Source organism: Spermophilus citellus (assembly GCF_964194105.1).
Source record: "Spermophilus citellus genome assembly, chromosome: 9".
Lineage (NCBI taxonomy): Eukaryota > Metazoa > Chordata > Mammalia > Rodentia > Sciuridae > Spermophilus > Spermophilus citellus.
Window position 1 is genome coordinate 112,591,852 of NC_138191.1, and position 15,226 is coordinate 112,607,077.

Sequence of the window (15,226 nt, forward strand, 5' to 3'; positions counted from 1 at the left end):
ATACTCCTAACCACTGTGCCCTTAATTGCTGCACTATGCTGCCGTATCTGGGGGGACTATATCAGAATCTTTATGGGGCTTGTTAGATCAGGAGGAAAGGGGAAGCTTTGAAAAAAATATCCAATATGCCCACTGATCTTACAAAGGAAATAACAGAAAGTGGCCAGCAGATGGGATCTGTAGACAATAGAGAAAGCCAGCTAGAGAGCATAGGGTTCAAAAAGCTGAGAACCCCTCATCTATTTCACTGTTAGCGTTGATGTGACTACAGGAGCAGGAGCCAGATCTGCTTGACAGACGCTGTACACAGGCCTATAAAACATTAGACATGGTAAACTAGCCCTTGTGGAAGCCTTGAATGGAAATCGTATTTCTTCTAGATGTTTTCATTACTTACACAACTAATTGGTCTCCTGGAGGCCATCCCTGTTCCCGCAAGGCTGATGCCAGGGTTGCGGCTCCCTCACGAGGCTGCTCTAGCTTAACATTCAGCAGAAGGAAGCGCGCTTTTTATGGGGCAACTCTGAGTGTTGCATATTGAATGTTGTCCCACATTTGAAGCAATAGCAAGAACAATAAAATCTACCTTTGCCTCACTCCTGGCCTCTTAGAGACACTCACAAATTAGATCCCGTTGCACTTCATTTACATCCCTCCTGTACAGGAGAGGAAACGGAGGCGTGGGGGCCTTGAAACGATTTTTTCAAGACATGCAGATCCCAGTGGAGTACTGAGCAACCAAGTGGTGGTGAGGTTCTGTTTCTGTATTTCTAGTTCCAATTTCACAGTCAGCCCTCAATAGCCGTTGGGCTGCCTCCCACTCAAAACATATGTAGAATTGTCACAAAGGAATCATCTGGAGAAATAATAGAAAAATGGAGCATGGTGTCTCTGGCCTGGATCCTCAGTGGGAAGGGTGCTGGGAGCTCACGGCACTGCAGAGCCCTCTGCTGGCGCCTCCTTGCCAGCGGGAGTGTCCCAGGGCCCCACAGCAGGCGCTGTCCAGTTCCATCTCCTTTTCAGTAGACAGTCCACATCCCTGAGAGAAGAAGGGCCCCTTGCAGCAACACTGTCCTCAAATAGACCTTCAGAAAGATCAAAACTCCCCTTCTCCAGTCACCTGTGCTAGACCACCTGTGGAATAACTGAAAGATGGAGATGTGGACATTATGCCCAAGAAAACAGACTTGCTTTAAGAAGGCCAAAGGGTGCTGCTTGCCCGATATTTTCTCTCCAAGAGCCTGTGATTCTTGGGGGAGAAAGATGGTGACTTTTCCCAGGAGAGTCTTGACCCTTTGTGGCCAAAGGGACGTGACCCTTGGTGTACTTGCAGACTGGTTTTGTAGAAGGAGCTCTTGGTGTTGTGCAGGGAAGGCATGTGCTAAAGTGTTTTTTTTTTTTTAATTTTTTTTTTAAATATTTATTTATTTATTTTTAGTTTTCGGCGGACACAACATCTTTGTTTGTATGTGGTGCTGAGGATCGAACCCAGGCCGCACGCATGCCAGGCGAGCACGCTACCGCTTGAGCCACATCCCCAGCCCTGCTAAAGTGTTTTTAGTGTTTTTAAAATGTGGATCTGTGTAGAACTCTATTTATCTGAGGGTGGTTTTTCTAAAAGGAAATCTCCTCCCCAAAAAATAAAGAAAAAAATTCATCCTTAGGTAGAATCCAAAGACCTTCAGTGGAAAAAAAAATGGAACTAAAAAAGAATCCAGGCTAGTGTATGATGTGTGTTATCCATTTACCCCCCCCCCAACCTTATGAGGTACGTGCTGTATGATCCCTGTTTGAGGAGACTGAAGTTAAACAATTGCTTGAAGTATATATAGCTAGTCAGTGGTAGAGCCAGGTCTCACCCTACAAAAGGTCTTGCTTCTCACAGATCTTTCTAACCAAGTACATTTTTCCTAATTTCGTGTCCTCTTGGCCTCTCCCTGACTGCCGTAGTTTTCAGAAGCTTTCTTTCTTCAGAAGCATAGTAGTGTTCACATCTTTAGTTTCTTCTTTTTTCATAGAGATCATGCATCCATATATAAAGAAGAAAACAAACAAATATTTACATAATTTCCTTTTAATTCATATTTTATGTTTTCCAAACAGTTCCAACTGTACTCAAGAACAGGAAATTTTACACTAATAAAAAGTCAGATTGTGTACAAAGACCCCTTTTCCTGCCTGCTCTTGGATTATTCTTCCTTGGGGTGTTAGTGTTGTTAAAGGCCTGCGGTGAGTGACGTGTGTTCTTGTAGCATTGGGGAGGGTGACTTCCAGAGCTCTCAAGGTGAGCCAGGAGGCTTGGCCCTCCTGAGTTTCATTTTGTCCTAGACTACTCCCTATGAGACCTTGATTTTCTTTGTGTTGTTTGTTTGTTTGTTTCGGGATATTATTATTTATCTAGTTTTTAAAACTTTTAAACTTTTTAAAGTTTCAAATGGAAGTCAGCATTCACATTGGACATTAAATACAAACGTGAAAAAATAAAGTTTTGTGGACTCGATAATTGGATTGGTATTTGCAAAGCCTCCATGAAAATAATGTTCTTGCTTCATGAACTGGTGTTTTCTTTTTATATGCTTCATGTAGATGAATGGACAGAGGTGGACAGAAAACGAGGTATGCTATCTCTGGGCTGCATGTATTCAGTCTGTATCCACAAGTTCACCCAGTCTATCATCAGTGGGGCTAAGTGGGACCACTCTAAATATTTCTAAGTAAGAAAATAGGCATGAGTTTATCTATAGCTGAGACGTGGGATATACATTTGAATCTTTTACTTAAGAGGAATAAACACATTGTGTAAGATGAAAACCAAGCAAATTTTGGCAAAAGGGCCACATTACATCTAAAGGACCTTTCTCCTCTTATAGTTACAATCATATCAGGGGCAGCTAGGCAAAGCTCCACTCCTGGGTAGGGTGTCCTATGTGGTAGTCCTAAAACAAATTTATTATAGTATCATATAACCAAAGAATTGTGCTTCAAAATTAGTGACCTTCCCCAAGCCATTCTTAACACACAGAGATACCTGTTGAGCAACAGAGAATCATGGAAGCATGTGGCTGCATGGCTGCCAGGATCATGGGCACATGGGGTGACATCATGCATGCAGTAGCCTTATCATGCTAAATCTTCTGTTTCCCTTTCACACACAACTAGCAGCAAACCTGAAAATGTTGTCAACTACTCAGAATAAAACCTTAGCTTTTCTCAACCTTGCTATGTCCAATACCTCTACATCATTTGACACTTGGGTATGGTTTATGCCTGTCATCAGCCATCTTCCTCAATATTTAAAGGCTCTTATCACACCAAATATGCTGGGGAGAAGATGTTTAATACCTAAGAGCACAGGCATTAGAATAAACAGACCCCATTCTAATTTCAACTCTACCACTAACTGTGTGACTTTGGATTTTAATGTGTGTGTGTGTGTGTGTGTGTGTGTGTGTGTGTGTGTATGTATGTTGCTAGGAATTGAACCCAGGGCCTCACTTATGTGTGGTAGACTAGCAGCTTTACCACTGAGCTACATCCCCAGCTTCTGATGTTGGATTTGAAACTAAGACTCAATTTTCCTCCTCAATAGAATGAGGATGATAATCAGAGTTGTCCTGGAATTTAAATGAGGTAATATATATAAAGTTCTAAGCCAGGTGGTGGAACATGGTAAGGATTCAAAACTAGGTAACTATCCAGCAGAGCTTCCTAACTTCTTTTATCCTTAACTCCAAATTGCATGTTCCCATAAACAAGTGAATTTAGAGCAGAGGTAATTGATTAAAAATTCTATTGCTTCCATCAAGATAATTATTTCATCAGACTGGACTCAAAGAGAAGCCCAATTGAAGTGCTTGCTTGATATGCTTTTATTATATTTCATAACCATCTTTTGACACCTCTCTTGAGCAATTTTTGGCTCCTCCCTTGAGGCAGGGCAGAATTTTAAGTGCAAATTGTAGATCTTGAGAGTTTTCATATGCATAATTTAATCACTGGAATTTTTTTTAATCTAAATGTTCAAAAATAATAAACTGACTTTATCATTTGATTCCAAGACTAGAAGCTTGATGGCTTGTTTTGTTATTGTTGTTGTTTCAGTACTGGGGATTGAACCCAGGATCATTCTATCACTATGCCACATCCCCAGCCACTTTTATTTTTATTTCATTTTATTATTTGTGTGTGTGTGTGTGTGTGTGTGTGTGTGTGTGTGTGTGTGTTTTACTAGGAATTGAACCCCGGGGTGCTCTACCACTAATCTACATCCCAAGTCTTTTTATTTTTTATTTTGAGATAGGACCTTGCTAATTTGTGATCCTCCTGCCTCTGAAAATCTGAGATTACAGGCATATGCTAGAAGCCCGATATTTTAAGAGCCCTGTTACCACTCTCCTGATATATTTGTGAAAAAACCCCTTCTGTCTGTGGGGGAAAAAAAAAAAAAAAAAAAAAAAAAACCTTCTGTCCCCTGCTTTAGCCTCTTCCTGATGAGCTCAGGGCTCCCACTGTGTTCCAGCTTAGAAATATGCAAATCTCATTTGAGTGCCAAAAACTAACCAAGACAAACTAAGAGTGTGATTAGAACTGTTGTTCCACAATAGCCAAGTTATGGAATCAGCCAGGTGCCCATCAACAACAACAACAACAAAAAAAAAAAATAGATAAAGATGATGTGGTATATATACACTCAATGGAGTTTTACTTGGCCATAAAGAACTAAATTATGGCCAAGTGCTGTGGGATATGCCTTTAATCCCACAGACTTAGAAGGCTGAGGCAAGAGGATCCCAAGTTCAAGACCAGCCTCAGCAATTTAGCAAGGCCCTAAGCAGCTTAGTGAAACCCTGTCTCAAAATAAAAATAAAAAGGGCTGGGGATGTGGCTCAGTAGTAAAGTACCCTGAGTTCAGTCCTCAGTACCAAAACAAAAACGAACTAAATTATGTTATTTGCAGAAAAATGGATGGAATTTGAGAGCATTCTGTTAAGCCAAATAAGCCAGACTCAGAAAACCAAGGATTGTATATTGTCTCCCATATGTGGAAGCTGGAGAGAAAAAAGTGGGGGGAAAGCAGGAGGAATGTTGTGGGGAGCTATCTCATGGACACAGAAGGAAGACCAGTAGAGGAGGGGAATAGGGGGAAGAAAAGGGGAGGTACTGAGGAATTATGTGCATGTGTGATTGCCACAAATTAATCCACTAGTATGAATTATATTACTATTATAATGTACCAATAGAAATTAATTTTAAAAAAGAAGAAAGCTCAAAGCAAAAAAAAAAAAAAAAACAACTATGTTCAGGTGTAAATATGACGTGGGCTCATCACAGGGCAAGGCTAACATCTTCTTCCTCTGCCCATGGTGTTTACCTCAATGGTGGCACATAGTAGGCCTGCCTCAGCTGAGTGCCAGGGAAAGTAAGTCACAAGGAGAAGAAAACATGTTAATTGTGCCTCCACATTCCTTCCAGAGAATGACACGTGAAGTGGGATCCCTGCACTGCTCTGCCCGAAGGGGCAGACCCACTGCCCTCTCCTTAGCGGTGAATCTTCTGCAGCTCTTGTGCCGAGAGCTATGGTGATACAGAGCTTCTTCACCTCCCAGGGGAAAGGCTTCATTTTCTTTTTGCTTTGCCCAAATAGCTAACAATCACCTTGGGGTTCTCTTTCTTTTGGAATCAATTTGGGCTAAGCTACTTTCCTAGATCCTGGTTAAGAGCTCAAAGACCCTAGAGAAAGGACTCAGCCCTTTGTAAGCATTACCCCATCACAGCCCACAGGAGGCTTTAACTCAAATTCTTCCCCTTTGGCACTCCTATGCTTACCTACAGAAATCATGGAAATTCTTCACATTCTCTCTTCTGAGGACATATGTATGGCTTTTCAGTTGTACCTATTTCCTCACAAATTCTGCTTTTTTTCCTTTCTCTCTCTCTGTCTCTCTCTTTTTTTTTTTTTTTTTTTTTTTTTGGTACCCACGGATACTTAACCACTGGACCACATCCCAGCCCTTTTTTAATTTTTATTTTGAGACAGGGTATCACTAATTGCTTAGTGTCTCACTAAATCACTAAATTACTGAGGCTAGGCTTGAACTTGCAATCCTCCTGCCTCAGCCTCCTGAGCCGCAGGGATTACAGGGTACACCACTGCACCCAGTAAATCCTGCATTATATATACAGGCTGTGGTAAGAAGTTAGAAAATCCAGTTTATGCAGGTCTTTGCTTGTTTTGGTGAAAGGGAAACAGCTAGGCCTGCGACAAAGCCAGAGGGTCCCTGTGTCGCTGAGCTGCCCACCTGGGGGCGTGTTCCTCCTGCTAAGAGTGAGCTGTGGTGGTTGAATTGTCAGACGTGAGGAACATCCGTGTTGGTAATGAACCTGTTTTTTCCTCTCTGAGGAACAGGATGGAGTCTAGAGTAAAATCCAAAGGTCAAGTGTCAGTTTAGCACTTCTATAAGGAGTCACAGTTGGTCAGCCCTTTGTGTCCTCTCTCCCCACTCTCTAAAGCCATTCCATTTAAGATTTAAGTACAGCCAGCCCCCAGCTTCCCTTCCCCCATAAAATGCCTTGAGGTGCTTTCAAATGCCGGTCTGAGCCCTCAGGTACTCATGTCAGTTACTACAGGTAGAGAGCCTGAAATACTACGCCCCTGCTCCGCCTGGCCATCACTCGACAGGTTCCCAGCCTCAGCCAGGCACTGGCATGTCCCAGGTGTTCCATGAAAGAAGGAAGAGTTATGGCTTTCAGAAATAATCACTCATCACTCATGTTGAATAATTGACTTTGTATAATTATTTACAACCCAGTTTTCTTTCAGATTTTAATTACTATGAATGTATTTTCTTGACATCTGCAAACTCTCGCCTTTTGGCCAGAATAACTGGCTTAATTAAGAATAACCTAGTAGTGAAAATATCTAAATGAATGAGGATCTAAAATTATAGCACTTTGGTTTACATATTCCTTTTACTCTCACCAGATGGAAATTTTTATTTGAACAACAGTTTGAGATATTTGATTATGGTATAAAATCAATATTATACACCAAGACATCTTAAATTATATTTCTTGTAGAAACATGAGAAATGTTTTAATCTATAAACAATGGATAGCTATGTCTATTTCCAGAAAATGTTTTTTTAAATCAATTACCATTATTTGTCCCATTTTTATGAAATTTAATTTTAAGTAAAAATGTCCACATTAGCTTTTTTGAAAATGTGCTATTTCTCATTTTAAGGAAAAGCTCTAATCTAAAATGCTACAGAGGGCTGGGGATGTGGCTCAAGCGGTAGCGCACTCGCCTGGCATGCGTGCGGCCCGGGTTCGATCCTCAGCACCACATACCAACAAAGATGTTGTGTCCACCGAGAACTAAAAAATAAATATTAAAATTCTCTCTCTCACTCTCTCTTTAAAAAAAAATAAAATGCTACAGAAATGTTTTTTTCAAGGAAAGAAGAAACATTTCCTTTATTATCAAGTCAGATAATGTTTGTGAAATTGGTTTGTAACCTCTGAAGCGCAACCCACTTGTACATTGTCATCTTGGATGTTTGTCTGAAATGGTATCACAAAGCACTCTCGAGCCCTGCTTCCTCCTGGGTCCCTGTGTGAGCTGATCACACCAAGCACACAGCAACCAATTCCGTATATGCCCCGCTGCCCACTTCATACCCAGAGAGCATTTCTGAATAAAGCTCCCTCTGGTACCTTCCTTGCTCAGTTGTATTATCTCTTGTCTCTGCAGTACTGAATGACATCATTTCAACCATGTTCAACAGAAAGTTTATGGAGGAATTATTCAAACCCCAAGAGCTCTACTCCAAGAAGGCCCTAAGGACTGTCTACAACCGCCTGGCTCATGCCTCCATTATGAGACTGAACCAGGCCAGCATGGATAAAGTGAGTAGACAGCCACTGTCATCATAGCTGCATTTCTTGCACCTTTTATGGATGATCAAGACTGGGGTCAGATAAGATGATATTTGCAATGGTGCCTTGCAAAAAAAAATAGGCACTTATAAATATTAGTTGTGATTGCTGACTTTTAAAGTTGGGAAGAACCTCAGAAGTCATCCACACCAACCTCTCCATTGGTTTATGTCATTCTACCTGCCCAAAGAGAATACTGGTTTCATACCCATCATTATGAGCCCTGGAACCTATGTCTAACCCCAAACACAACCTCAAAACTTAATTCTGTTTCATTTATAACAAATTTCAATTCTGCAGTGAGGAAACCAGACATTTTTTTAAGCAAATTAAGCCCAATGTGAGGCTTCACATCTACAATCCCAGCAACTCAGTAGGCTGAGGCAGGAGGATTACAAATTCAAGGCCAGCCTGGCCAATTTAGAAAGACCCTGTCTCATGTAATCCCAGCAGCTTGGGAGGCTGAGGCAGGAGGACAAGTTCAAAGCCAGCCTCAACAATTTAGCGAGGCCTTCAGAAACTCGGAGACCTTGTCTCTAAATAAAATACAAGAAAGGGCTGGGGATGTGGCTTAGTTGTTGACCACCCTTGGGTTCAATCCTCAGTAGCCATCCCCCCTTAAAAAAAAAAACCCTATCTCAAAATAAAAAATAAAAAGGGCTAGGGATGTAGCTCAGTGGTAAAGCACCCTGGATTCAATCCTCAGTACTGCAATAAATAAATATAGGGCAAATTAAAAAACAAGCAGTCTTAACTTATAGCATGAACATAGCCATTTGAGAAACAAATTAGGCATTCTGTTTTTTATTTGTTTTTTGTTTTTCTTTTTCTTTTCTCAGTACTCTAGATAGAACCCAGGATGCTCTACCACTGAGCTACATCCCAACTCTTTATTTTGTTTTGAGACAAGATTGTCTCACTGTCCTTGAACTTATCATCCTCCTGCCTCAGCCTCCCAAGTAACTGTGCCACCACACCCACCAGCTGATTTTTAAAATAATATCACATAAAAAAGTGGCAGAGGATAGTCAAGTCTCTTTAGAAGAATTCCAGATGTTTTACCAGGATATTTTACCTTCGGGGGGGAAAGCATTACTCCTACTCATGAAGTATGGGCTGCACTTAGTGACTTCCTTTCAAAGAATAAGTTATGGGGGGAAAAAGGAGAAAACAATTAGCTTTATAGTGCAAAAACCTGACAAATGACCACACTCAGGGGGTCAAGGTTCACACAACGGTAATGTGTCACATTGATAGTGTATACCCTGACATGTGGGATGAAAAGGGTGCCTCATCTCTGTAGTCTTCCTCCCCAAACCCATAGTCCCAGTCTAACTATAAGAAAAGCATCAAACAAATGTCATTGTCATGATAGAAATACCTGACTGGTATTTAAAAATATCAAGGTTACCAAAAACAAGAAAAGTCAGAAAAACTTTCATAGCCAACAGGATCCCAGGAAGACATGACAACTAAATATAATGTGGTATCCTGGATGGGAGCCTGAAACAGAATAGGATGTTAGGGGGAAACTTGTGAAATCTCGTGTAGTCTTTATAACTGTAATAACAAGTCCATTTTAATATCTTCCATTATGTGCACTTTTTTAAATCATGAGGATTGACAACCAGTAGTAGGTGTGCAAAATCAATTCACTTATTCTTGGTAACTTGAAGAAGCCTCAGAGAGACAGAATACCTTTAACTACACCCTCTTAACCTCCTGCCACTTTTCTCTGGAAAGTTACTTTATCTCCCTGAGCCTGTTTTCTCACTGTACAATGAAGAGTGGACAATACTGAGATACAGACTTCCTCCTCTTCCTCTGCCTGCCCAAGTAAGTGGCAGCCATCTGCCACTCGGCATCACAGTCACTCTCAGACCTCTCACAAATCCCAAGATCATCAAAAACAGGACCAAGTTCATCCAGTGCCAGTTAGCCCAGATTTGGGGGACAGGAAGCAAGTGCTCTACCACTGAGCCACACCACCAGCTTAAGGGTCCAGATCTTGGTGCCCAGCATTGGTTATAGGAACAAGAAGAAAACAAAGCACATGCTGCCCTGTGTCTTCTGGAAGCTCCCAGGCCACAAGGAGCCAGAAGTGCTACCAGTGTGCAGCAAATCTAACTGTGCTGAGATTGCTCAGGGTTTCTCCCAAGAACCGCAACACCATCAGGAAAGAGCAGCCCAGCTGGCCATCAGAGTCACCAATCCCAGTGCCAGTCTGCACAGGGAGGAAAATGAGTAGATGGCTCATGTGCACATTTATTTAGATAAAACCATTAAAACTGCATTTTTAAAATGAGGATAGTTATAGCTACTTGACCAGTTATTGAAAATTATTGCTCATCTCTCTCTGCCTTTGAGAAGGTTTAGAATCAACATAGCATTTATACTAAAAAAATCCTGAAAGCAGGGCGTGGTGATGCACACCTGTAATCCCAGCAGCTCAGGAGGCTAAGGTGGGAGGATCACAAGTTCAAAGCTAGTCTCAGCAATTTAGTGAGGCCCTACCTAAGCAAATCAGCAAGAACTTGTCTCTAAATAAAATGTAAAAAAAGGGCTGGGGATATGGCTTAGTGGTTAAGCACCCCTGGGTTCAATGCCTGGTACCAAAAAAAAAAAGAAAAAGAAAAATTCCTGATTTCAAGTCTTAGCTGTGAGACCAAATTTACTGAATAACTCTCAACTTTTATTTCTACATCATATATGTGGTTTTATCACTTTTCCTGTCACAGGGCCCCTATACACAACATGCACTGAAATTTTGATAATAATGGCAGAGTCTCAAGTCTATATCTCAGTACTGTACACCCCATCCTACACCCCCATACATGAACCATGCTGTCCTAGTGTATGCCACTTTCTAAGTGGAAATGTTTGGTTGCACATTGAAGTAATGGGAGTGTGTAAAGGGTCTATCCAGTGTCTTGGAATCTGGTCATCTTGGGCTGGGGAAGTAGCTCAGTGGTAGAGTACTTGCCTTATTTGCCCAGTGCCAAGAGCAATCCCCAGCACCGCAAAGGTACAAAAAGCCTGATCATCCTGAGCCCAATTCTCATGCTGCCACTTTCCAGCTATGTGAACTTAGGCAAGTTTCCTCCTTTTTTTTTTTTTTTTTTTTTTTGAACTGGGATAAGACCCACCTCATGGAGTTCTTGTGAATATTAAGTGCTTATCAAATGAAGGAATGTATACACATGTGCTTGACACAACATTCAGATGATAGTAGTGTATATTCTCAATCCTGCCCCAGACATGTCCATACTAAACGTCATCTTCTCCCCTTGCTCCTCCTATCCTCTGCGCCCACTGATACCGCTGGTTTTGGGTTATTGGTGACCAGTCCTGCTTCCCCACATGTTGAAGTTTGAACATTAGAGAAGCAAGCCAAGGCAAGCATATGAAGCAGGGTTTATTTAAAAAGGGGCAACATAGACTTCTCCTTCGAGGGAGAAGTGGGCCATAGCTGGTATCCTGGCATCCCAAGAAGCAAGGTGTTCTGCCCTTTTTATATGTCCTAGGCTTCCTTTGTTCTCCTGCTTTCCCCCTTATCTTTCTCCTTCCTTTGTACTTGACTAAGCCCAGGAATGCTCAGTGGGATGGCCAAAAGGGGGGAAATAGGTGGGCTGAAGGGGAAAGGGCAGGATGGAGCAGCCCAGGACACATTAACAACCTTATAGCTCCCGGTAGGGAGGGGAGATTCCTAGGACAGGTAACCTTGGCAACAGATTGGAGCAGGGTTAGGTTCTTGATAAGATCCTTCAGGGGACAGTCTCCAACTTCCCAGACTCACTCAAAATTTGCCTCTTAGATCCGACCTGACTCGATTTACCTACACTGACTGCCTAATTCTGGCTTCACCACCTCCTGTCCATTAGAGGCACCATCCCTCTCCCAGGTGCTAGGCTGGAAATGCTGCAGTCCATTTGGACCACCCTCCTTGTCATCTCCAAATCTAGCCAGACTGTCACCATGTACTAACAGCTTTTTCTTCTCAACGTGAAGAAAAAGAAGAAAACAAAGGAACACAATCTTCTTTTCCTGCCTTCTCCATTCCCACCATTTCTCTTTTAGCCTTAGGTTTGGATTATGCCAGTGACATTTCTTTCCTTTGTCTAACCAGTAGATATCCATTCACACCTAGTAGGAGCCAGGTATTAACTGGCCCCCCTAACTCTAGTTCCTCTCTTCTCTCTTTCTCATTGCCAGAGTGACTGATCTTGTTTAATCACCACTTTGATCATGTCAGCTCAGAAAACTTCAGTAGTCCCCTAATCCCCATCATTTTTACTCTAAATTATTTTGCCTGCCTTTCCAGAACTTTTAATATTCTAACATTGCCATACTTCCCAACTTTATTTCCCACCATCCCCAACATGAACTGTCCTCAGGCTGTTCACCCCTTCCTCCTAAGAAAATGACAGGCTTCTTGGTGCCTCCTGGCCCTCACATGCCGCTATTCCCTCAACTGAGTCACCTTTCCTTTTCCTTTGGCCAGTCTGAACCCTGACACTTCCTTAGACCCATATCAGTCCACTTGTGCCACAGAGCCTGTCTTTTTTTTTTTTTTTTTAGAGAGAGAGAGAGAGAGAGAGAGAGAGAATTTTTAATATTTATTTATTTATTTATTTTAATTATTGGCGGACACAACATCTTTGTTTGTATGTGGTGCTGAGGCTAGAACCCGGGCCGCACGCATGCTAGGCCGGTGCGCTACCGCTTGAGCCACATCCCCAGCCCCACAGAGCCTGTCTTGACCAGTTTGATCGTCACCAGTTTCTCCCCTTGATCTTTCCTGGATGTTTGTACCATACATGGGGCTTGTTGCCATCTTAGTAAATGCTGTTCACATTTAAAAGTGGTCTTATATAGTTGTAGAACTTCTACTTGCCACTTTGACATATATCATCTCATTCCGTTCAGCAACCCTGCAATGTTGGGAAATTGGGTAGTAGTTTTAACAGAAGAAAATGCAGGCTCAGAGACATTAAGAAAGCTGGCCAGGGCTGAGGGGTAGCTCAGTGGTAAAATGCATGCTTAGCATGTACAAGGCCCTCGATTCAATCCCCAGGATCTCAAAAAAAGAAAAAGAAATTTGGCCAGGGTCATACAAAATGTCAGCAGCAAAGGAGAACTTGAATTCAGGTTTCATTCCTTCAAGTTCAAGGGCCAGACCAGGACGCCACAGCTGCCAACATTGTTTCATATGTGTCCCATCAGCAATACATGTCATATGACCGGAAATTCTGGTTTTCCCAGGAATGACCCAGGTTACTCCTGTTGTTCTAGCTTAAATACTAATATCACCCCCTTTTACTCTCAGAAGCACCTTGGCTTGGATGATATGGTCATTTGAGCTGTGTGCTAAGCCTGGAGCTGGTTTTCAGTAAATGCTCGATTGAATCATTGCCAGAGACCCTGACATCTACTTTTATGGTCCTATTTATTTTGTTTTTGTATGGGTTGACAGCTCTATGACCTGATGACTATGGCTTTCAAATATCAAGTATTGCTGTGTCCACGTCCCAAGGATGTGCTGCTGGTCACTTTCAATCATTTAGATGCCATCAAGGGATTCATCCAAGACTCCCCAACCATCCTGAACCAAGTGGATGAGACTTTCCGGCAGCTGACAGATGTAAGAGTACCACCAGTTTATCACCTCTCAGCCCCCAAACTTGTCCTCACTCCTCTGTAAGAGAGAACAGGGTGAGGAATGACAAAGGCAGCTACCCTTCTAGAACATTCCAAAAATCTTTAAGTATCCATTTTGTTAATACAGTAGGCATTATCCTCTTATGCCCTCCACTGTTGCCTTCATAAGTGGAAAAGCAGCAGTACAGAGTGTAGCCATTTCTAACTTTCCTGAAAGGGAGTTGGTTTCATTTTGCTAAACCTTGGGGAGCAAGCTCTCCAGGCGTGGAAAATGGGGGAGACAAAATGTATCACTGCTCTGCTGTGGTATAATAGGGTTTTTCCACTGGGGAGGAAGGGTGCTGGCACTCCTGCTGCCCCTCTCCTTGATTATCTATCTCCCATCCCTGAGCACCCCCCACCCTCACCTGTCCACAGGTGAAAGTGAAGCACCCTTGTGTCACGCCTTATGAAAGTGAAGCATCCCTTTCTGTTTTGCCTTTGGCAGACATACGGGTCTCTCTCTGCTGGGGAGTTCCAACTGATCCGTCAGACACTCCTCATCTTCTTCCAGGACCTGCACATCAGAGTAAGTGAGTGGGCAGCAGGGACTCTGCAGCTCTAATCTTGGGAAACCTGGGTCATCAGGGCAGACAAGGGTGGAGACTTTGCCGAGTTAGTGATGTCCATCATAGTTTGAATCCATGATAATACACATTCTGATAATCTGATAATACACAATCTGATAAGACAGTTTTTAAATGGACCAAGGAAAGGCAGACATAGTATATGCAAACAGATTATATGCAGTATATGCAGTATAAGGCAAACATAGTGGCACATGCAGGCTATAATCCCAGCAACTCGAAAGGATGAGGCAGGAGGATTTTTGCAAGTTCAAGGCCAGCCTCAGCAACTTCGCAAGACCTTGTTATAAAGTAAACATAAAAATATACAAACATACATACATGAAGGGCTGGGGTTGTGGCTCAAGAGTAGAGTGTTTACCTAGCATGGTGCTGGGTTCGATCCTCAGCAACACATAAAAATAAATAAATAAAGGTATTATGTCCACCTACAATTAAAAATATTTTTAAAAAAATAAACATGGAGGGCTGGGGATGTGGCTCAAGCGGTAGCGCGCTCGCCTGGCATGCGTGCGGCCCGGGTTCGATCCTCAGCACCACATACAAACGAAGATGTTGTGTCCGCCGAGAACTAAAAAAAAATAATAAATATTAAAAAATTCTCTCTCTCTCTCTCTCTCTCTCTCTCTCTCTCTCTCTCTCCCCTCTTTCACTCTCTCTTTAAAAAAAATAAACATGGATATAAATTAAATAAAACTTTAAAAATAAAATAAAATGATAGAGTAGTAGTAGAGCATCCCTAGGTTCAATCCCCAGTACTGCCAAAAAAGGACCAAGGAAGACAATGATGCTACCATTCTTTCCCAGTTATGAGTTTCTTTGAAATACATTTTGGTGCGAGGCATGGTAGTGCATACTTGTAATCCCAGTGACAGGAGGCTAAAGCAAAGGGATCGCAAATTGGAGGCCAGCCTAGGCAACTTAGTGAAACCCTGCCTCAAAATAAAAATTAGAAAAGGGCTCAGGATGTAGTTCAGTGGCAGAGTGTCCCTTTGTTCAGTCTC

At 42.2% G+C, this 15,226-nt stretch overlaps 1 protein-coding gene across 1 annotated transcript in view; it reads left to right on the plus strand.

Annotated features, from left to right (window-relative positions):
* OSCP1 (organic solute carrier partner 1) overlaps positions 1-15,226 on the plus strand; it is a 31,673-nt gene that overhangs the window by 3,075 nt on the left and 13,372 nt on the right. The window contains exons 2-4 of the mRNA XM_081308767.1: positions 7,754-7,908; positions 13,412-13,579; positions 14,084-14,164. Coding sequence (XP_081164893.1) covers positions 7,754-7,908; positions 13,412-13,579; positions 14,084-14,164 — 404 coding nt within the window. The remainder of the gene's footprint in view (positions 1-7,753; positions 7,909-13,411; positions 13,580-14,083; positions 14,165-15,226) is intronic.